Source organism: Entelurus aequoreus, linkage group LG12, assembly GCF_033978785.1.
Source record: "Entelurus aequoreus isolate RoL-2023_Sb linkage group LG12, RoL_Eaeq_v1.1, whole genome shotgun sequence".
Taxonomy (NCBI): Eukaryota; Metazoa; Chordata; class Actinopteri; order Syngnathiformes; family Syngnathidae; genus Entelurus; species Entelurus aequoreus.
The window spans coordinates 35,614,868-35,639,780 of NC_084742.1; the positions used below are offsets into that span (position 1 = coordinate 35,614,868).

General features: G+C 37.9%; 1 protein-coding gene across 2 annotated transcripts; it reads right to left on the reverse strand.

Annotated features, from left to right (window-relative positions):
• lpcat4 (lysophosphatidylcholine acyltransferase 4) lies at positions 1-24,330 on the reverse strand. 2 transcript variants are annotated; one of them, XM_062066990.1, is made up of 13 exons: positions 24,063-24,330; positions 16,029-16,392; positions 15,854-15,966; positions 15,722-15,782; positions 15,489-15,547; positions 7,190-7,224; positions 7,071-7,125; positions 6,927-7,009; positions 6,728-6,853; positions 6,504-6,660; positions 863-955; positions 599-719; positions 1-520 (listed from the first exon to the last, which is right to left on the reverse strand). In XM_062066990.1, exons 1-13 carry the CDS (start codon positions 24,147-24,149, stop codon positions 360-362), a joined length of 1,515 nt encoding a protein of 504 aa, XP_061922974.1. In that variant the 5' UTR covers positions 24,150-24,330; the 3' UTR covers positions 1-359. The 2 variants fall into 2 exon arrangements, with proteins under 2 accessions (XP_061922974.1, XP_061922973.1); XM_062066989.1 differs by having other exon boundaries at positions 599-734; positions 24,063-24,326.
• Between the last annotated feature and the right edge of the window lie 583 nt (positions 24,331-24,913).

A 24,913-nucleotide genomic window follows, 5' to 3' on the forward strand; every position in this document is an offset into this window, starting at 1 on the left:
TATTTCATAAACATTTGACACTTAAAATAAAAACGTTTGACTTTGCAAGCTATCACAACAAACCGTATATAATATAGATCATTCTTAAAAGTGTGCAAAATTATAAACAAGTTTGCATTTAATTACATGTCAAGATAAATGAAGAAATATGTATAAAAACATTTATTTTTCACAGCTTTCTCCTTTTTAAAAAGAGTTATAGATAAGACATAAATACATTTATAAGGACTTCACATGGCATAAATGGCCAAATTAGTTTTGTTCGGATTGTTTTTGGTTAAAGCCACACTGAAGTAAAAAAATATATATATATATATATATATATATATATATATATATATATATATATATATATATCTTCATTCCCTTTTGAGAAATTTGTTGCCATTGAGCATGTCTTTGTTGTTGTTCACAACCTTCCTGTGGGCCAGCAGCCGACTTGTTGCCTTACCAGGTTGCAGGTGCCTGCTCGCCACTACCTGATAGGTCGGGTGGCTTGTGAACGCCTGCACAAGGTCATCTGAGGAAAAACGAGAATTGGTACAATTTTCTTCTGTGTAACAAACTACGCAGGAAGAAAGTGATGAGAGACGCTAACCAGGAGTCAACAGGCCGTCGTTGGAAGCCGCAGAGTAAAGGTCAGCAGTGTGACGCTGACGTAGGCCCAGCAGCGCCCCCATCAGGCCAGCGAGCTCCTCAGCACTCAGACTTCCTTCGTCCTTTACGCCAAACAACTGGTAAGATGTGAAAAAACTAATATAACATTCTTTAAATTGATGTGCTGCATTAGGTTAAAATAAAAGGAGATGGACATGAGCCAGGAAAAAAGACCATAGTGATCAATACAATACAAAGTACTTACACTGAAGGCTGTGTGAAGGAGAGACTTGATGCTAACCAGGCCAGAGAGGGCTGCCACATTCAAATAGATTTGCCTCAGGTCCACCATTTTTTCCTTACAAAAAAACAAAAACGATTTAGAAACCCACTGGTTACGGAAATGTCTGATTTGAATGCTGGTGAAAGGGTTTTCTTTCATGCAAAAACTATGTCTCAACTATGAAAAAGTATATCCATCCATCCATTTTCTACCGCTTATTCCCTTCGTATTTAATTTAATTGTATAGCGCCAAATCCCAAACAAAAGTTATCTGAAGGCACTTTACTCAGAGCATGTTTACACACGTATGCTCCCCATCTTTCACAATCATTATGAAAGATGGATTTTTTTAATACATTCTGAATATTAAATACATTCAACCAAAAGTCTGCTTACAATGGAGCCGTTCAATTCTGCCCCGAAAAACATGCAAACACCTTCATTAGGGTTTTATATAATTATGTAAGTATATATGTAATGTAGTAACAGGCACATTTATAATAACATTTAATATTGACATATTTTATCATTTTAAACATATGCGGCATAAAACATCACTTACTGTACAATAGAGGGTGTAACGGTACACAAAAATGTCGGTTCGGTATGTACCTCAGTTTAGAGGTCACGGTTCGGTTCATTTACGGTACAGTAAGAAAACAACAAAATATAAATTTTTGGGTTATTTACCAAATTTGTACTATCTTCCACCAAAAATATTTTTCTTTGTGGAATATTTGATGTGAAGTAATCGGAACCTTGGATAGGTCAATAATTCATAATAACATTGATTTTGATTCAATATGATGTTTTGAGCAATGACAGTTTGAAAGAAAAAAAAACAGCTTTGTTTTATTAGTCAACATTGCAACTTTTTCTAAATTACATTTAACCTTTAAGCTTTTTTATTTCATTTTTGTTATGTTTTTGTTTATTTTAATAGTATTTTTAGAATGTGCCGTGGGCCTTTAAAACATTAGCTGTGGGCCGCAAATGGCCTCCGGGGCACACTTTTGACACCCCTGCTATAGATAATAAAAAATAAAATCTGATAAATCTATGGATAAAAAGCAGAGCCTGGCAACGCATGCGCCCACAATTTGTTTTGTTTTTAACCCCTTCCTAACCCTGAACGTACATTGAAAATACACGCAACCCTAACTCAAAATGCCGGACATTTGAGGCATTTAAGAAACAGCGCCCTGATAGCTCCGCAAAAGAGGACATGTCCGGTGAAAAGAAGACGTATGGTCAGTCTATCCTGGCCCGTTAGCTGCTAGCATGCCGTGTGTTGTGCCTTGGTGTGCATTGTTTACACAACGTCCGTTACGCTACTTAATATGTCCCCCGTACCGAAACGGTTCAATACAAATACACGTACCGTTACACCCCTACTGTATAATATATGCTGTCATTAGGATGCAGACTGCTGGGACGTTCATATGTTCCCATTTAGATGAAAAATGTCTCATAATCCTTGCGAAGAAACGGGGTGAGGGTCGTGGGGGAACAAGCGCTTTTTGTGTCGTTCTCGCCGGTTCTAGGTCCTTAATGGCGGTCAAAGTGTCCCAACTTGTCAGGTTATATTATCAGTAGAGATGTCCGATAATATCGGACTGCTGATATTATCGGCCGATAAATGCTTTAAAATGTAATATCGGAAATTATCAGTATCTGTTTAAAAAAGTAAAATGTATGACTTTTTAAAACGCCGCTGTACGGAGTGGTACACGGACGTAGGAAGAAGTACAGAGCGCCAATAAACCTTTGCGTGCCGGCCCAGTCACATAATATCTACGGCTTTGCACACACACACACACACACACACACACACACACACACACACACACACACACACACACACACACACACACACACACACACACACACACACACACACGAATGCCATGCATACTTGGTCAACAGCCATACAGGTCACACTGAGGGTGGACGTATAAACAACTTTAACACTGTTACAAATATGCGCCACACTGTGAACCCACACCACACAAGAATGACAAACACATTTCGGGAGAACATCCGCACCGCAACACAACATAAACACAACAGAACAAATACCCAGAACCCCTTGCAGCACTAACTCTTCTGGGACGCTACAATATACACCCCCCGCTACCCCCTACCCCTGCACCTCAACCCCTGAAGAGCATGTCCCAAATTCCAAGCTGCTGTTTTGAGGCATGGTTAAAAAAAATAATGCACTTTGTGACTTCAATAATAAATATGGCAGTGCCATGTTGGCATTTTTTTCCATAACTTGGGTTGATTTATTTTGGAAAACCTTGTTACATTGTTTAATGCATCCAGCGGGGCATCACAACAAAATTAGGCATAATAATGTGTTAATTCCACGACTGTATAAATCGGTATCGGTTGATATCGGAATCGGTAATTAAGAGTTGGACAATATGGGAATATCGGATATCGGCAAAAAAGCCATTATCGGACATCTCTAATTATCAGCAATCTACTTTTCAAGTGAGAGGCATGATTTGCATGATTTGTGATCTAAAATAAACTTACAAGGAGCAGGGAAAAGAGGAAACTGAAGACCACTCGATGATGTAAACATAGGGACAAACTGAAGTGATCACGTCGCTGCTATAAATAGTTTCCTGTGTTTGCACTTACAATAACAATATCACCAACACTTGGTTAATATTCAAGTCACGAAATGTAAATTGAGTATTGTTGGCGCTTTTCGAATGGTTATTTATTGGATTTTATGGGCGGAATAGAAGAGCTCCTATTGGCTCCGCTGTAAGCGGACTTTTATTTACGTTTATTTAATATTTACTAAGTGTAAGTGTCGTTGAAACTTACACTTAATATTTTTGTTTTAAGGGTTAATATTTTTAGTTGAAAATTATTATGGTTGTGAATTCATGTTACATTTTTTGTAAATAAGACACATTTTGTTTACTATAAAAGGGCAATTTATTTCCTTTGTTGAACCGATATTCTCGCGAAGTTTTGGTTTAGTATTAGAGGCTGCGAGACCTGCATTAGCCCAGTCATGCAAAAGACTTTGAGCGAGCCATCAGCAGCAGCAAGAACATTTCGCTAGCTGAACAAGTATGCACAAGACTGAAATATTTGCTGCCCAAGAACCCCCGAAGTGGCAGGCGGCCACGAGGTAGCTATTTTGTTTAGCACTTTTATTTGCCTGTGACTGAACTATGTCTAAAGCATTGTATTTCATGTCTTGTCCTGTAGTTTTCACGGCATAAACCCAAGTAAAGAGCCCGTCTTTAAGAAGCCGTGCCTGTGTTGTCATTTCGGAGCCACAGTAAGTATTTAAAAAAAAATCCATCCATCATCATGTCTTTCATAATGATTGCGAACGGTAGGCAAAATTACAAAAAAAGTGCAGTTCCCCTTTAAAAGTTTATCGTTACATTCCTTAGAAGCACAAAACAAAAGCGGCGCTCAAACGCTCACTTTTAAAGTTGCAACTTTTCATGACATAAACGAAAAGCTTCCTTTGTTATGGACATGATACCACCTTTGACCTGCCTGTTAGTGATGTTTACTCGGTGTAAGACACCCACAAAACAGGCTTTGCTACACATCTTAAAATCAAGCTTGGCCAACTGTCAGTCAACAACTGACGTGGGAGCTTTAAGTCTGATCAGGTTGTTTTTTTTTAACCGAGCATGATTTGTTCTAAAAATATGAGTGAAATGTTAACGTAGCTCACATAGCTATGCTAGTGTTGCTACGCTTTGTGTCTGCCTGTCTCATTCCTTAATGCAATGTGCTATATGTCAGTTTTCTTAACCATGGTCCATAGCCCATTGTTTGGCTGCGAGCGCCCCCCATAAATACTGGTTCTCAACCATATGGGCTGCAGCGGTACTTAACTGTAATACACTTCTCCACCACTTGTGGCTGTAACGACAATCTCAAACAAACAAAAAAGTCACAGAAAAGTTTCTTAAGCAAAAATGACGACTTAAGTGTTAAAGCTGTATTTTCATTTGCACTTTAATTTTACTGACAGTTTATTTCATTTAGTTTAACATGTTTTCATTATTAATTTAGTAATGCGTAATTGTATGTAAATCAATTTTTCATCAATAAGTCCCTTCTTTTGCAGTATATTTAAATAGTATTTATGACCCAAGCCTTGATAATCATCGTTGTGATTAACACATGCTTTCATATCAGTTGACAAAGTTGTCAACCTGTGCATACCATTAAAATTGAGAATAAGACGACTAATACAGTGATAATATTTAAGTGGTGGGACCCAAAGTCAAAAAGGTTTAAGAACCCTGTGATATGTGGCATTTGTTATGTTGAACAAGTGCTTACTTATAGTGTACAGCAGGCCTGGGCAATTATTTTGACTCGGGGGGCCAAATTTAGAGAAAAAAATGTGTCCGGGGATCGGATTTTTAGGAACACTAATACAAAACCTCACAATAATGTCTGATTGAAAGCGTTACGACAGACTGCCTTAAAAAACGGAGTGGAATTTTACTTTTTTTTTTTTTACAGAATGAGACACCCAGAATGTACATGAAAATAAAGAATGTGGGTGTTACAATATTAACTATGACCAACAAAACACTGAATATTGACAGCATATGAACATCACACCCCCTCTCGATCGACATTTTACGCTTAAGCGAAATGCAACAAAAATGCAACAAACTGCAAAATATGAACGCGAAGGGTAAAAAAACCACCACCTACAATCTGATATATTTGATACATCACTAAGCTTTAGAACTTTGTTGTAAAAATCTCCTTCCGCGTCTGTCCCTGGCACCTGCATTTCAGGCTGGCCGCTCTGGAAACTTTCTGTGGAAACTCAGTGCTTGGTGCCTCGTCTGGGCTGCTGTGACGTAGATTACCATAGTAACTAATTAGATTACCATAGTAACTAGTATATCATGCAAAAGCGCAGATTCCAAACATTGAAATACTTTGTATAGTTCAAGACTTACGGTCATCTGAAAACATCACTGCACATCATAATGGCAGCTACAGTTTTGGTCTGAAAAATCTAAAAAAATTTGGGGGGGAATGTCCGACGGGCAAGATTGAAAAGCTCGACGAGACGCATGCGGCCCCTGGGCCTTAATTTGCCCAGGTCTGGTGTACAGTATATGTAAAAAGTTCAGCAGACAATCAGGGACAGGTGTGGACAAACAGCTCATTAGCATTATAGCTACAAACAAAACAATGTGTCCCCAGTACAACTTACTAAAAGCACTTTAAACGGTCTACATTTTGGACAACACACTTGCAGTAGACTATTGCAGGAGGACATCTAAATGGTAAATAGGTTATACTTGTATAGCGCTTTTCTACCGTCAAGGTACTCAAAGCGCTTTGACACTATTTCCACATTCACACGCTGCCATGCAAGGCCCTAACCACGACCCATCAGGAGCAAGGGTGAAGTGTCTTGCCCAAGGACACAACGGACGTGACTAGGTTGGTAGAAGCTGTGGATCGAACCAGGAATCCTCAGGTTGCTGGCACGGCCACTCTCCAAACCGCGCCACGCCGGCCCCATCTGAGACAAATCTTTTGTACATCGCAGCAGATCATAGCAAACCCCTTTATAGCATGCACAACAATCCAGTACCTTGGAGTAAAGGCTGCAGATGTCCACTGATGTCCGCTGGTCCGCCAGTCCAAGAAGCGAGGACAGCTCTTTGGCACTCACCATTGACCCCTGGGTGATGGTCTGACACCGGTCAAGTATTCTGTCCAGCGCCGCTTCCACCTCACATACTCCCAAGCTAACACACATTATAAAGTTGCACATATTGTAAATATAATTAACAAAAGCAGAGATGCTGCCCATACCCAGCCCTGTGCAGCAGAGTCAGCGTTCGATGGCCGGGCGATACCAGCGGCACTGAGAGACCGCCCACTTTGCAGACGGGCAAGCCTCCGTCCATCACGTAGTCCGTAGCCGGGATCCTGAGGACCCTGACGCGCAGCACAACGCTGTATGATTTGCACCGTGCGGTGTAGAAACAAACGGCATTCTGTGGCGTCTTACTCGGCCATGAGCTTCTGCACGTTGTCGGCGTACAAACTGGGGTCAGACCTCTCCTCCGGCGAGGGCGTGTAGACGGGCAAGAACTGCAACGAGGCGCAATGTGGCAACAAGTGCGACATCAAGACAAAAACGTGCAGTCCTCACCTCCACGGTGATGTTGGTGAAGAGCTGTGAGCCGGTGTGCCACAGCGCCTCATACCTACAGGAGGAGCGCCGACCTTAGTGTGCATGGAGGATTTTAAAAATGAACCAGCAGAGCTCACCATGTGGTCCCTGTGTAGGACCAGCGAACAGTGTCCTGAGGGACACAAACAACATTTCACCAAAGTGAGTATACGGTCCACTCCATCACATTTTTTAATGACAGTACTAAAAGAAGTCAACTTGGATACAGAGTACAGGAGATCCCAACAATTCGCCAAGGTCACGGTCCAAGAATGACAAAAAAAAATGCCTATTTTTGATACTCCAAACTAGGGGTGTGGGAAAAAATCGATTTGAATTAAAATCGCGATTCTCACGTTGTGCGATTCAGTATCGATTCTCATTTTTCAAAAATCGATTGAAATTTTTTTTTGTATTTTTGTATTTATTTTTTAAATTTTTTTTAAAGTAATCAATCCAACAAGCTACGGAGCCCCTAAAGGGACATGGGGGAATTAATTTTTTTTAGAAATTTATTTTATTTGTATTTATTTTTTTAGACATGTATCTCATGCGCACGAGAAAGTTTCTCGTGCACACGAGAAAGTTTTTGTAAAAACAATTTTTTTTTAAATTATTATTATTATTATTTTTATTTTTTTTTAGACATGTACTGTATCTCGTGCGCACGAGAAACTTTCTCGTGCACACGAGATACATGTCTAAAAAAAAAACTAAATCATTTATTTTTTATTTACTTTTAATAACTTTATAAAAAGTTTCTCGTGCGCACAAGATAGTTTCTCGTGCAGACGAGATAGTTTCTCGTGCGCACAAGATACATGTTTAAAAAAAAAAAAAGAAAAATTATAAAAAACATTTTTGCCCCCATGTCCATTTAGGGCAGGGGTCACCAACCTTTTTGAAACCAAGGGCTACTTCTTGGGTACTGATTAATGCGAAGGGCTACCAGTTAGATACACACTTAAATAAATTGCCAGAAGTAGCCAATTTGCTCAATTTACCTTTAACTCTGTTATTATTAATAATTAATGATATTTATCTTTGTAGAAACACTGATCATCTTAATGATTTCTCACAATAAATATATATAGAAACAGATAAATATCAATATGCAACACTTTATTTTTATATTTTCTCTAAGTGCACATTTTTCAAATTGAACATTTTCAAATGATCACTTCTAAGACAGTCTTTTTGAAATCACAATATCCCATTTTAACTAGCTAGCCACTAACATTTTTTAACAAATCATGAATTACTTTGCACCATGTTTGTACAAATAACTCATGTAAAATACAAAAGTAAACTCTCAAATTTTTAAATCATGTCACACTTTGAACTGGACACCAAATCTGTTATCTGTTTCTTTGTCAGTTAGTGGGAAGCCTGGCATTGCATGCTGTTAACTAGTGTGTTGTACTCTGGTGTGTAACTTGACACTGCAACTCTGAGTGAGTCTTGCAGATGTGCATCAGTGAGGCGTGTTCTGTGTTTGTTCTTGATGGAGTTTATGTCAGAAAAGGCTGATTCACAAAGATAAGATTTTTCCTCATTGTTTGCGGAACCTTCTTAATCTTTTGGACATATTTTCACAGCAATCTGGCCTTAAGCTTAATTATGATAAATGTAAAATGTTAAGGATCGGAAATCTAAAGGGAACGTCCTTTCGAATGGAATGCAAAGTGCCTGTTTTGTGGACAGATGGACCAGTTAACATACTTGGTGTTGTTGTCCCAGAAAATCTGGAAGATCTAGGCTCAGTAAATTATGATAATCGACTAAGAAAGCTGGACAAAATTATGCAATTATGGAAAGGGAAATCCCTAACCTTGTATGGTAAAATGTCTATTGCCAACTCGTTAATTATTCCTCAATTTATTTATTAGTTTTTGTCATTACCAGCTCTATCACAAAACTTTTAAGATTTATGAGCGGAGGGTCTTCGATTTTGTCTGGAACGGCAAACCAGAAAGGATTAAAAGAAAGGTTTTGTACAAAGAGTATGAATATGGGGGCCTGAAACTTCTCAACCTTGAAGCTATGTGTCTGTCTTTAAAAGCATTAATTGTTCCAAAGATGTATTTAAACATTGAGTGGTACACAAATGTCCTGTTGGACAAAAAACATGTACTGTATCAAAAGAAATTGTATCCTTTTTTACAAGTGATCCCTTCCCAGAGAGTCTGCTGGGAAACATGGCGGGGTTCATAAAGGAAATAATCCACTCATAGTGGTGTTTTCAATTTTATGTGCCAGAAAAAAGAGACGATATTTTGCAGCAGTTAATATGGATGAACTCTAATATTGTAATAGATGGAAAGCCTTTCTTTTGGAAAAATATGTTTGAAAGAGGAATCATTTTTGTCAATGATATTATCAATGAGAATGGTAAAATTATGAAGTATGATGAATTTAGAGCTATGTATGGTGATGCTTGCTCAAGCTTTTCATTTTATCAACTAACTGGAGTAATTGGGAAAAGATGCAAACAAATAATTAATTGTGGAACTACTGAATTATTAGTTTGTAAACCTCTAATAAGAAATTCTAGTTGGCAAAAAGGAACTAAAATAAATAGAAAAATATATAATTTTTATTTAATAAAGAAATCTTTGAAGGCTGCCTCATACAACACAAATGGAAAATGGGAGGACTTTTTTGACTGCCCGTTGCCATGGGATGCCATATTCAAACTAATCTATAAAACCACTATCGATGTGCAAAATCGTTATTTTCAAATTAAAATTATTTATAACTTCTTACCCACAGGGAAAATGTTAAAATTATGGAATATGACAGAGTCAGATGATTGCCGATTTTGTTGTCAGGAGCCTGAATCCACCCTGCATTTGTTTTGGTATTGTCATATTGTGTCTTTGTTTTGGGTGGAAGTTGAAAAAATGTGTTTAAGGATTGGTGTGTTTATGAAGCTTAATGTGGTTTCTGTTATTTTAGGAGAGTTCATTGACAATCATGATTTAGTCAATTTAATTATAGTACTCGGTAAAATGTTTATTTTTAAGGCCAAAAACAGATATTCACTTAGTATTACTTTCTTTAAAACATTTATTCAGTATTTTCTAATTTTAGAAAGTTACATGGTTGAAAACGATAATGATGCCAAAAAACATTAAAAAAAAGATGAGAAGTCCTCAAAGGCTTATTTTGAAAGTATAATTATGTTTATAGATTATGATATCTGTTGTTGTGTTCCCTAATTTGAGTGACCTGGACATAATCTGGACTGTACATAAATGCTTATTTTGAAAATGTAATTTTGTTTATAAATTATATGCAATCTGTTGTGTTCCCTAATTTTTTTCTGTGTACATGAATGAAGGTGTGTGTTGCTGAGTCCGACTTGGACATTATCTGGACTGGGCCTGGTTTAAAAAACCCTTTAACCTAACCTAACCTAACCTATCCCATAACCCCAAAGGGTCGTTGGGGCACCACAGACGATCTGTTGACCAGCTCTCTCCATCCCTCTCTGTCCTCAGCAGCTCTCATTGCCTCGGTGAGTTTCAGGTGAGTCCATTCTCCGATGTTATCTTCCCATCCCTTTAAACAAATCTAATTTCATTGACAACCTGGTCTGTTGAAGATAAGGCTCTTTTTTTTTAAAATAAAATAAAATAAGATAAATAAATAAAAAACATTTTCTTGGAAAAAAAAGAAAGTAAAACAATATAAAAATAATTACATAAAAAATGGTAATTAATGAAAATGTTAGTGGACCAGCAGCCTATACAATCATGTGTGCTTCAGGGACTGTGTCCCTTGCAGATGTGTTGTCTATGTTGTGGGAACCAGAATATTGGTAGCAGAAAGAAATAACCCCTTTTGTGTGAGTGGGTGTGGATGAGTGTGCATGGGGGAGGTTGTTTGGGTTGATGCACTGATTGAAAGTGTATCTTGTGTTTTTTCTATGTAGATTTAATTTAAAAAAAATAAAATATATATATATATATATATTTTTTTTAAAGAACAGGCCCGCGGGCGACTCATCTGGTCCTTACGGGCGACCTGGTGCCCGCGGGCACCGCGTTGGTGACCCCTGATTTAGGGGCTCCGTAGAGTCATGACCCCAAGAATCGATATTGAATCGAATCGTGGGACACCCAAAGATTCGCAGCCTCACTCCAAACCCTCAAACATGTCTCTCACAGTTTTACTTTTAAACATCAAAAAATAATCAGACATTAAGAATACAGTATGAAGGCATCTTCCTCCTGGAAAATATTGAGTGAATTGACTTGGGAGACATGGCCTTCTGCTGGATTCATAACGACAGCACCGTGTAGAGCAGGCCTGGGCAAATTAAGGCCCGGGGGCCGTTGAGTTTTTCAATCTGGCCCGCCGGACATTCCCGAATAATTTTTTTAGATCTTTAAGATGGAAACTGTAGCTGCCATTATGATGTGCAGTGATGTTTTCTAATGACCGTAAGTCTTAAACTATACAAAGTATTTCAATGGTTGGAGTCTGCGCTTATGGATGATATACCAGTTACTATGGTAATCTAATTAGTTACTATGGTAATCTACGTCACAGCAGCTCAGATGAGGCACCAAGCAGTGTGGGCGGGGAGCGTTTCCACAGACGCGGAAGGAGATTTTCACAACAAAGTTCTAAAGCTTAGTGATATATAGAATAGAATAGAAAGTACTTTATTGATCCCTGGAGAAATTCAGCAAATATCAGATATATCAGATTGTAGGTTGGTTTATTTTGTACTCTTCGCGTTCATATTTAACGGTTTGTTGCATTTTTGTTGCGTTTCACATGATTGTAATATATGTCGATCGAAAGGGGATGTGAAATTCATATTTTGTCAATATTGAGTGTTTTATCCTTCATAGAAAAAATAAAAATTCCATTACGTTTTTTAAGGCGGTCTGTCATAACGTTTTTAGCATTCAATCAGACATTATTGTGAGGTTTTATATTAGTGTTCCTAAAAATAGATATACCGGCCCCCAGACACATTTTTTTCTCTAAATGTGGCCCCCCCGGGTCAAAATAATTGCCCAGGCCTGGTGTAGAGAGTGCCATCAAACCACTTTCTGTTTAGGTTGCCCTTACAAAAAAGTAAAACAATCTTAATTTAAAGCAGAAAACAAAATCTGTGACTGTGCTAATAAAAAATAATAATAGCTAAGATTGGGGGTGCCAAACTCATTTTAGATCAGGGGCCACATGGAGAAAAATCTACTCCCAAGTGGGCCGGACTGGTAAAATCACGGCACGATTACTTAAAAATAAAGACAACTTCAGATTGTTTTCTTTGTTCAAAAATAGAACAAGCACATTCTGAAAATGTACAAATCATAATGTTGTTGTGGGTTTTTTACACTTACATGTTGCGGTTAATAGTATTCTACCTTTATTTGTCGTTATTGATACTTTCTGAATAAATTATGTGATAATGTTCATGAGTCAACTCATTGATGTTAATTTTCAATCTATCAAGATAAAAAAATAATCCATCCATCCATCCATCCATTTTCTACCGCTTGTCCCTTTCGGGGTTGCGGGGGGTTCTGGAGCCTATCTCAGCTGCATTCGGGCGGAAGGCGGGGTACACCCTGGACAAGTCGCCACCTCATCGCAGGGCCAGCACAGACAGACAACATTCACACTCACATTCACACACTAGGGCCCATTTAGTGTTGCCAATCAACCTATCCCCAGGTGCATGTTTTTGGAGGTGGGAAATAATCCATCCATCCATCCATCCATCCATTTTCTACCGCTTATTCCCTTCGGGGTCGCGGGGGCGCTGGAGCCGATCTCAGCTACAATCAGGCGGAAGGCGGGGTACACCCTAGACAAGTCGCCACCTCATCGCAGGGCCAACACAGATAGACAGACAACATTCACACTCACATTCACACACTAGGGCCAATTTAGTGTTGCCAATCAACCTATCCCCAGGTGCATGTCTTTGGAGGTGGGAGGAAGCCGAAGTACCCGGACGGAACCCACGCAGTCACGGGGAGGACATGCAAACTCCACACAGAAAGATCCCAAGGCCGGGATTGAACTCACGACTACTCAGGACCTTCGTATTGTGAGGCAGACGCACTATCCCCTCTGCCACCGTGCTGCCATATCAAAATTAAATTACAGGATGTTATTTATGTAGTTTGATCATTTTCCTCAACTGATGCACTAACATCATGTGGTTTATTTTGTACATGTGTAGCATCATCTACAAATATACAAAGAATTGCTATTGCGACATCTAGTGGACACATTTAGAACAGCAATTTATTTCATTAAAACATTTCGGCTCATTTTTATACTTAGCAAACTCATCCCGTGGGCCGGGAAAAAACCTGTTCGCTGGCCGAATTTGGCCCGCTGGATAGCGCCTTTATCAGAGACATTCACACATCGTTGGGCAGCTGACCACTCATACCAACACCAGAATAAAAAAATGAAAACATTTTTTTTTTTTATATTTTAAAAATACAAATGAAGAGCTGCCACTGGGGGCAAGTTGGGTGAAGTGTCTTGCTCAAAGACTCAACAGCAGTTACTGGGAGCAGGTTTTGAACCACCAACATCCAGTTTCTAGGAGCTCTGCTCTACCCCCTGACCAGGTAATAACATCTCCTGTATTTTAGAGTAGTCTATGTGGAACTTTCATTGCTGAAGGAAGTACCTCATCCCTAAAAAATGAATCAACACACAGTTCATCTAAATAAGTGTTGGTTGTATAAGTAATACTGCAAAGTAGTGTTGTCCCGATACCAATATTTTGGTACCGGCACCAAAATGTATTTCGATACTTTTCTAAATAAAGGGGACCACAAAAAAATGGCATTATTGGCTTTATTTTAACAAAAAATCTTACAATACATTAAACATATGTTTCTTATGGCAATTTTGTCTTTAAATAAAATAGTGAACATAATAGACAACTTGTTTTTTTTAGTAGTAAGTAAACAAACCAAGGCTCCTAATTTAGTCTGCTGACGTATACAGTAACATATTGTGTCACTGTTCATTTACTGTTAATATCTGGTTATTTTCCGTTTCAACATGTTCTATCTACACTTGTTAGAATGTAATAATCACCTATTCTTCTGTTGTTTGATACTTTACATTAGTTTTGGATGATACCACAAATTTGGGTATCGATCCGATACCAAGTCGTTACAGGATCATACATTGGTCATATTCAAAGTCCTCATGTGTCCAGGGACATATTTCCTCGGTTTATAAACATAATATACATTTAAAAAAAATATTTTGTGATGCTAAAAAATATCGCTGTAATCATACTAGTATGGACTAGATACGCTCCTGTACTTGGTATCATTACAGTGGATGTTAGGTGTAGCTCCACCAATGACATGTGTTTACATTTTGATGCCGGTGAGCTACGGTGTGTAATGAAGCATGTTTAGCTATTCCTAGTCCTGCAGGGATTATACTTCATACTTGCCAACCCTCCCGAATTTCCCGGGAGACTCCCGAATTTCAGTGCCCCTCCCGAAAATCTCCCGGGGCAACCATTCTCCCGAATTTCTCCCGATTTCCACCCGGACAACAATATCGGAACGTGCCTTAAAGGCACTGCCTTTAGCGTCCTCTACAACCTGTCGTTACGTCCGCTTTTACTACATACAAACAGCGTGCCGGCCCGATCATATAATATATGCGGCTTTTACAGACACATGAATGAATGCAATGCATACTTGATCAACAGCCATACATGTCACACTGAGGGTGGCCGTATAAACAACTTTAACACTGTTACAAATATGCACACTGTGAACCCACACCAAACAAGAATGACAAACACATTTCGGGAGAACATATGCACCGTAACACAACATGAAGACAACAGAACAAATACCCAGAACCCCTTGCAGCACTAACTCTTCCGGGACGCTACAATATACACCCCCGCTACCACCAAACCCCGCCCTGTCCCGAATTCGAAGGTCTCAAGGTTGGCAAGTATGTGATACTTGTAAGAAATGTACTTTATTTGTCACCATGGAGGCGAGGATTAGTGATTTAGAAGTAGCTAAAACACTGCGGATGGACGTTAGCCGCTAGCTAGCTAGCCATGTCTTAAAGCACCTCTTCCTGAGGGCGTTTCAGTGTTATAACTTCACCTTTATTGTTAGTTTTAAGCCAAAATGCGTCCGTTCTCCCTTTTCTGTCTACACACTGTCTGCTTGTAAGTACTCTGTGATTGTGCGCTGCCGAACATGCTCCTCTGCACGTAAACCAGCAATGCCATTACGTGACGACAACAATGGGGGCGGGGGGGTATGGTATCAAATATGATTCTATACTAGTATTGGTGTACTGTACAACCCTACTGCAAAGCAAGCTGTACACAGACTAATCTAAGGTAGTCACGCCACTCACCACTTTGTTGGAGTATCGCAATAGAACTGGCTGGACCGGGACTCCTGAGAGAAAGGCACCTGAAAGGAGAGTGAGCACAGAGAGAAGTTGCAAATGACTAACGTTGCTGCGCCCTTTTCTTCCCTCTTCATGCCACTCATTCCATATGAGCGCTGCCCCAGGACCGGATAGTCAAGACCGACTGGACCGGGGTCTGGTTCTAAAAAGGTGACGCTGGGCAAACGCGAACTCACCGGGTTTGAACTTGATGAGAGCGCTGCCGTTGGTCGTGGTGCCTTCAGGGAACATCAGCATCTGGACAAGAAGTCAGTGAACGGAAGGAAGTGCGGGCGTGGAAGTGGGTTTTTGTTCTTGCCGTGACGCACCTGGGGCCAGTAGCCGTTGGAGGTTAGCCTCTCTGTGATCTGGGCCACCGCCTTTCGTCTGGAGTCCGCATCACTTCGGCTCACCAAGACCGACTGGTTGAACTCCAGGAGAGCTGCATTCAAAAGACAAGATGAATATGTCGTTGTAAACATGGTGAGGCGTTTGAGGGCATACCGCCAATGACCGGCAAGCTGGTGTTCTCGGAGCGGGACACCACTGTGGGCAGTTGGGTGGGACACAGAACCAGCATGTCCAGAAAGCTACTGTGAGGCGCCACCACCAACACCGGCGCCTCCTTGAGGTCGGCCCGCCGACCTTTCACCTTGATCCACACAAAGCCCATGCAGAAAAAGACGGCCCGGCTCAGCAACCATATGGGCGGGTGGAACAGCCATCGGCGCCAGCCCGTGATGGGACGGGAGCGCTCCTCCGCCGACAGGCCGACCAAGCGAAGGAGGGCGAGGGGCCACATGACGAGCATGAAGACGCTCATCAGGACGAGCCGAAGTGGGAAGAGGACGCTTCCTTGGAGGACACCCTTTGGATGAAAGGCGTCACAATTACATTTGCAACAAAACAATAAAGTTAAAGTACCACTGATAGTCCCACACACACACTAGGTGTGGTGAAATTACCCTCTGCTTTTGACCCATCCCCTTGTTCCACCCCCTGGGATGTGAGGGGAGCAGTGAGCAGCAGCGGTGGCCACGCTCTGGAATCATTTGGGTGATTTGACACCCAATTCCAACCCTTGATTCTGAGTGCCAAGCAGGGAGGCAATGGGTTCCATTGTTATACTCTTTGGTATGACTCGGCCGGGGTTTGAACTCACGGCCTACCGCAATACCCTCCTAAAATAGCATGGCGCTCCCGACTCTCGTATCTATGTTCGACTTCCCCTTTCCGCCTTGTGGCCATGGGAATGGCAGAGCACTCTAGCGCTTTTGCAGTGAGTATTCAAGAACAGTAGAGCACTCAGTGGCCTTGTGGTTAGAGTGTCCGCCCTGAGATCGGTAGGTTGTGAGTTCAAACCCCGGCCGAGTCATACCAAAGACTATAAAAATGGGACCCATTACCTCCCTGCTTGGCACTCAGCATCAAGGGTTGGAATTGGCAGTTAAATCACCAAATGATTCCCGGACGCGGCCACCGCTGCAGCTCACTGCTCCCCTCACCTCCCAGGCGGTGAACAAGGGGATGGGTCAAATGCAGAGGACACATTTCACCACACCTGGTGTGTGTGTGTGTGACTATCAGTGGTACTTTAACTAGAGCACTCTTGTCAAGTAGAGGATCTTTGCTTGAGAAGCTGAAAAACTTCTCTCATGATTTAGATCAGCGGCCCAAATTATCAGTTGAAAAATATTTTGCTTTGCAAGCACTGTGTGACTATCTTTGCTGATGTTTTGCGTTGACCTTCATGTGTTGTAATTGGTTTGTGGCATATACGAATTGAGGTTATGATTTGGATTTAAATTGGAAGTCAAATTTAAGTCGCCATTTGCATACGTGCACAATTATTTCCTACATCCATCCATCCATTTTCTACCGCTTGTCCCTGTCGTGGGTCGCGGGGGGTGCTGGAGCCTATCTCAGCTGCATTCGGGCGGAAGGCGGCGTACACCCTGGACGAGTTGCCACCTCATCACAGGGCCAACACAAAAAGTAGTAATTTAGTATATTCAACAAACCAAAAAAGTAGTAACTTCGTATATACACCGAACCAAAAAAGTAGTAACTGAGTAAATACAACAAAAAAATACAATCAAGTCTACCACTATAAGACTACCATGTGTGTAATATTTAAATCAAGTCTACCACTATAAGACTACCATGTGTGTAATATTACAATCAAGTCTACCACTATAAGACTACCATGTGTGTAATATTTAAATCAAGTCTACCACTATAAGACTACCATGTGTGTAATATTTAAATCAAGTCTACCACTATAAGACTATCATGTGTAATATTTAAATAAAGTCTACCACTATAAGACTACCATGTGTGTAATATTTAAATCAGGTCTACCACTATAAGACAACCATGTGTGTAATATTTAAATCAAGTCTACCACTATAAGACTACCATGTGTGTAATATTTCAATCAAGACTACCACTATAAGACTACCGTGTGTGTAATATTACAATCAAGTCTACCACTATAAGACTACCATGTGTAATATTTAAATAAAGTCTACCACTATAAGACTACCATGTGTGTAATATTTAAATCAAGTCTACCACTATAAGACTATCATGTGTAATATTTAAATAAAGTCTACCACTATAAGACTACCATCTGTGTAATATTTAAATCAGGTCTACCACTATAAGACAACCATGTGTGTAATATTTAAATCAAGTCTACCACTATAAGACTACCATGTGTGTAATATTTCAATCAAGTCTACCACTATAAGACTATCATGTGTGTAATATTTAAATAAAGTCTACCACTATAAGACTACCATGTGTGTAATATTTAAATAAAGTCTACCACTATAAGACTACCATGTGTGTAATATTTAAATAAAGTCTACCACTATAAGACTACATGTGTGTAATATTTAAATAAAGTCTACCACTATAAGACTACCATGTGTGTAATATTTAAATCAAGTCTACCACTATAAGACTACCATGTGTGTAATATTTAAATCAAGTCTACCACTATAAGACTATCATGTGTAATATTTAAATAAAGTCTACCACTATAAGACTACCATGTGTGTAATATTTAAATCAGGTCTACCACTATAAGACAACCATGTGTGTAATATTTAAATCAGGTCTACCACTATAAGACAACCATGTGTGTAATATTTAAATCAAGTCTACCACTATAAGACTATCATGTGTGTAATATTTAAATAAAGTCTACCACTATAAGACTACCATGTGTGTAATATTTAAATAAAGTCTACCACTATAAGACTACCATGTGTGTAATATTTAAATAAAGTCTACCACTATAAGACTACATGTGTGTAATATTTAAATAAAGTCTACCACTATAAGACTACCATGTGTGTAATATTTAAATCAAGTCTACCACTATAAGACTATCATGTGTGTAATATTTCAATCAAGTCTACCACTATAAGACAACCATGTGTGTAATATTTAAATCAAGTCTACCACTATAAGACTATCATGTGTGTAATATTTAAATAAAGTCTACCACTATAAGACTACCATGTGTGTAATATTTAAATAAAGTCTACCACTATAAGACTACCATGTGTGTAATATTTAAATAAAGTCTACCACTATAAGACTACATGTGTGTAATATTTAAATAAAGTCTACCACTATAAGACTACCATGTGTGTAATATTTAAATCAAGTCTACCACTATAAGACTACCATGTGTGTAATATTTAAATCAAGTCTACCACTATAAGACTATCATGTGTAATATTTAAATAAAGTCTACCACTATAAGACTACCATGTGTGTAATATTTAAATCAGGTCTACCACTATAAGACAACCATGTGTGTAATATTTAAATCAGGTCTACCACTATAAGACAACCATGTGTGTAATATTTAAATCAAGTCTACCACTATAAGACTACCATGTGTGTAATATTTAAATCAAGTCTACCACTATAAGACTACCATGTGTGTAATATTTAAATCAAGTCTACCACTATAAGACTACCACGTGTGTAATATTTAAATCAAGTCTACCACTATAAGACTACCATGTGTGTAATATTTAAATCAAGTCTACCAATATAAGACTACCATGTGTGTAATATTTAAACCAAGTCTACCACTATAAGACTACCATGTGTGTAATATTCAAATCAAGTCTACCACTATAAGACTACCATGTGTGTAATATTTCAATCAAGTCTACCACTATAAGACTATCATGTGTGTAATATTTCAATCAAGTCTACCACTATAAGACTACCATGTGTGTAATATTTCAATCAAGTCTACCACTATAAGACTATCATGTGTGTAATATTTCAATCAAGTCTACCACTATAAGACTACCATGTGTGTAATATTTCAATCAAGTCTACCACTATAAGACTACCACGTGTGTAATATTTAAATCAAGTCTACCACTATAAGACTACCATGTGTGTAATATTTAAATCAAGTCTACCAATATAAGACTACCATGTGTGTAATATTTAAACCAAGTCTACCACTATAAGACTACCATGTGTGTAATATTCAAATCAAGTCTACCACTATAAGACTACCATGTGTGTAATATTTCAATCAAGTCTACCACTATAAGACTATCATGTGTGTAATATTTCAATCAAGTCTACCACTATAAGACTACCATGTGTGTAATATTTCAATCAAGTCTACCACTATAAGACTATCATGTGTGTAATATTTCAATCAAGTCTACCACTATAAGACTATCATGTGTGTAATATTTCAATCAAGTCTACCACTATAAGACTATCATGTGTGTAATATTTAAATCAAGTCTACCACTATAAGACTATCATGTGTGTAATATTTAAATAAAGTCTACCACTATAAGACTACCATGTGTGTAATATTTAAATAAAGTCTACCACTATAAGACTACCATGTGTGTAATATTTAAATAAAGTCTACCACTATAAGACTACATGTGTGTAATATTTAAATAAAGTCTACCACTATAAGACTACCATGTGTGTAATATTTAAATCAAGTCTACCACTATAAGACTACCATGTGTGTAATATTTAAATCAAGTCTACCACTATAAGACTATCATGTGTAATATTTATATAAAGTCTACCACTATAAGACTACCATGTGTGTAATATTTAAATCAGGTCTACCACTATAAGACAACCATGTGTGTAATATTTAAATCAAGTCTACCACTATAAGACTACCATGTGTGTAATATTTAAATCAAGTCTACCACTATAAGACTACCATGTGTGTAATATTTAAATCAAGTCTACCACTATAAGACTACCATGTGTGTAATATTTAAATCAAGTCTACCACTATAAGACTACCATGTGTGTAATATTTAAATCAAGTCTACCAATATAAGACTACCATGTGTGTAATATTTAAACCAAGTCTACCACTATAAGACTACCATGTGTGTAATATTCAAATCAAGTCTACCACTATAAGACTACCATGTGTGTAATATTTAAATCAAGTCTACCACTATAAGACTACCATGTGTGTAATATTTAAATCAAGTCTACCACTATAAGACTACCATGTGTGTAATATTTCAATCAAGTCTACCACTATAAGACTACCATGTGTGTAATATTTCAATCAAGTCTACCACTATAAGACTACCATGTGTGTAATATTTAAATCTAGTCTACCACTATAAGACTACCATGTGTGTAATATTTAAATCAAGTCTACCACTATAAGACTATCATGTGTGTAATATTTCAATCAAGTCTACCACTATAAGACTACCATGTGTGTAATATTTCAATCAAGTCTACCACTATAAGACAACCATGTGTGTAATATTTCAATCAAGTCTACCACTATAAGACAACCATGTGTGTAATATTTAAATAAAGTCTACCACTATAAGACTACATGTGTGTAATATTTAAATAAAGTCTACCACTATAAGACTACCATGTGTGTAATATTTAAATCAAGTCTACCACTATAAGACTATCATGTGTGTAATATTTCAATCAAGTCTACCACTATAAGACAACCATGTGTGTAATATTTAAATCAAGTCTACCACTATAAGACTATCATGTGTGTAATATTTAAATAAAGTCTACCACTATAAGACTACCATGTGTGTAATATTTAAATAAAGTCTACCACTATAAGACTACCATGTGTGTAATATTTAAATAAAGTCTACCACTATAAGACTACATGTGTGTAATATTTAAATAAAGTCTACCACTATAAGACTACCATGTGTGTAATATTTAAATCAAGTCTACCACTATAAGACTACCATGTGTGTAATATTTAAATCAAGTCTACCACTATAAGACTATCATGTGTAATATTTAAATAAAGTCTACCACTATAAGACTACCATGTGTGTAATATTTAAATCAGGTCTACCACTATAAGACAACCATGTGTGTAATATTTAAATCAGGTCTACCACTATAAGACAACCATGTGTGTAATATTTAAATCAAGTCTACCACTATAAGACTACCATGTGTGTAATATTTAAATCAAGTCTACCACTATAAGACTACCATGTGTGTAATATTTAAATCAAGTCTACCACTATAAGACTACCACGTGTGTAATATTTAAATCAAGTCTACCACTATAAGACTACCATGTGTGTAATATTTAAATCAAGTCTACCAATATAAGACTACCATGTGTGTAATATTTAAACCAAGTCTACCACTATAAGACTACCATGTGTGTAATATTCAAATCAAGTCTACCACTATAAGACTACCATGTGTGTAATATTTCAATCAAGTCTACCACTATAAGACTATCATGTGTGTAATATTTCAATCAAGTCTACCACTATAAGACTACCATGTGTGTAATATTTCAATCAAGTCTACCACTATAAGACTATCATGTGTGTAATATTTCAATCAAGTCTACCACTATAAGACTACCATGTGTGTAATATTTCAATCAAGTCTACCACTATAAGACTACCACGTGTGTAATATTTAAATCAAGTCTACCACTATAAGACTACCATGTGTGTAATATTTAAATCAAGTCTACCAATATAAGACTACCATGTGTGTAATATTTAAACCAAGTCTACCACTATAAGACTACCATGTGTGTAATATTCAAATCAAGTCTACCACTATAAGACTACCATGTGTGTAATATTTCAATCAAGTCTACCACTATAAGACTATCATGTGTGTAATATTTCAATCAAGTCTACCACTATAAGACTACCATGTGTGTAATATTTCAATCAAGTCTACCACTATAAGACTATCATGTGTGTAATATTTCAATCAAGTCTACCACTATAAGACTATCATGTGTGTAATATTTCAATCAAGTCTACCACTATAAGACTATCATGTGTGTAATATTTAAATCAAGTCTACCACTATAAGACTATCATGTGTGTAATATTTAAATAAAGTCTACCACTATAAGACTACCATGTGTGTAATATTTAAATAAAGTCTACCACTATAAGACTACCATGTGTGTAATATTTAAATAAAGTCTACCACTATAAGACTACATGTGTGTAATATTTAAATAAAGTCTACCACTATAAGACTACCATGTGTGTAATATTTAAATCAAGTCTACCACTATAAGACTACCATGTGTGTAATATTTAAATCAAGTCTACCACTATAAGACTATCATGTGTAATATTTATATAAAGTCTACCACTATAAGACTACCATGTGTGTAATATTTAAATCAGGTCTACCACTATAAGACAACCATGTGTGTAATATTTAAATCAAGTCTACCACTATAAGACTACCATGTGTGTAATATTTAAATCAAGTCTACCACTATAAGACTACCATGTGTGTAATATTTAAATCAAGTCTACCACTATAAGACTACCATGTGTGTAATATTTAAATCAAGTCTACCACTATAAGACTACCATGTGTGTAATATTTAAATCAAGTCTACCAATATAAGACTACCATGTGTGTAATATTTAAACCAAGTCTACCACTATAAGACTACCATGTGTGTAATATTCAAATCAAGTCTACCACTATAAGACTACCATGTGTGTAATATTTAAATCAAGTCTACCACTATAAGACTACCATGTGTGTAATATTTAAATCAAGTCTACCACTATAAGACTACCATGTGTGTAATATTTCAATCAAGTCTACCACTATAAGACTACCATGTGTGTAATATTTCAATCAAGTCTACCACTATAAGACTACCATGTGTGTAATATTTAAATCTAGTCTACCACTATAAGACTACCATGTGTGTAATATTTAAATCAAGTCTACCACTATAAGACTATCATGTGTGTAATATTTCAATCAAGTCTACCACTATAAGACTACCATGTGTGTAATATTTCAATCAAGTCTACCACTATAAGACAACCATGTGTGTAATATTTCAATCAAGTCTACCACTATAAAAAGACTGCCGGTGGTAGCCGGTCAAATGTTTCCAGTTCCAGCCAAGCCCAGGGTTGGTCTTCTTGTCACGCCTGACAGAGATCGTTTGAAATTAAAAAAAAAGAAAAAGCGGAAAGTCAACTTTACCCTGATCCTTTGGGTGCCGCTCATCTTCACTTCGTGGTAGAAAGGATGTGACTCGCAGGCTGCAGACTGACGCCGCAGCTTCTCCATGACGGCCCCGCAATAATAATAATAAAAAATAAAAAATAAAAACTTTCAAAAATAAAAACCTGCACAAGGAGAGGAGAACAAATAAGACCCCAGTGACGGTCAAAAGGAAGTGAAGAAGTGTGGAGGTGGTGCACAGCACATGTTGATGATGGCCGCCGACACAACAAGGTGACTTAATAAGCGCGGTGACGTCACCGGCCACACCTGCCACGCCCCCCACTCCTGCCTGCTGGACCGGTCTGCCTCGTTCACATTCATGAGGCGGCAACCAATCTACTGCAATCACGTTGTGTGACAACCTTTTAATTATTTTTTTTTTTTTTTTTAAACTTGGATCAATTTAGTGTATTCATTCCCAATTTGGTCAGGGTCAGTCTTGGAAAAGAGATTTTAATCTCAATGATTTAAAAAAAAAAAACTTGGTTAAATGTAGGATATTGTTTGATATTGAATTTAAACTTGTGACAACTTAAGGCATTACGCCCCCAAACTGTGACTTGACAGGAATTATCTACCTAACATGAATTAGAATTAAAAAAAACATTAATTAAATGACCATCTAACTCAGGGGTGCCCAAACTACGGCCCACGGGCCGGATATGGCACGTCAGCGTCAAAAATCCGGCCCGCTGGAAGTCCCAAGTTAAAAAAATTAATTCTTTTTTTTGTATTATTATTTTTTGAAATTAGGGATGTCCGATAATGGCTTTTTGCCGATATCCGATATTCCGAAATTGTCCAACTCTTTAATTACCGATACCGAT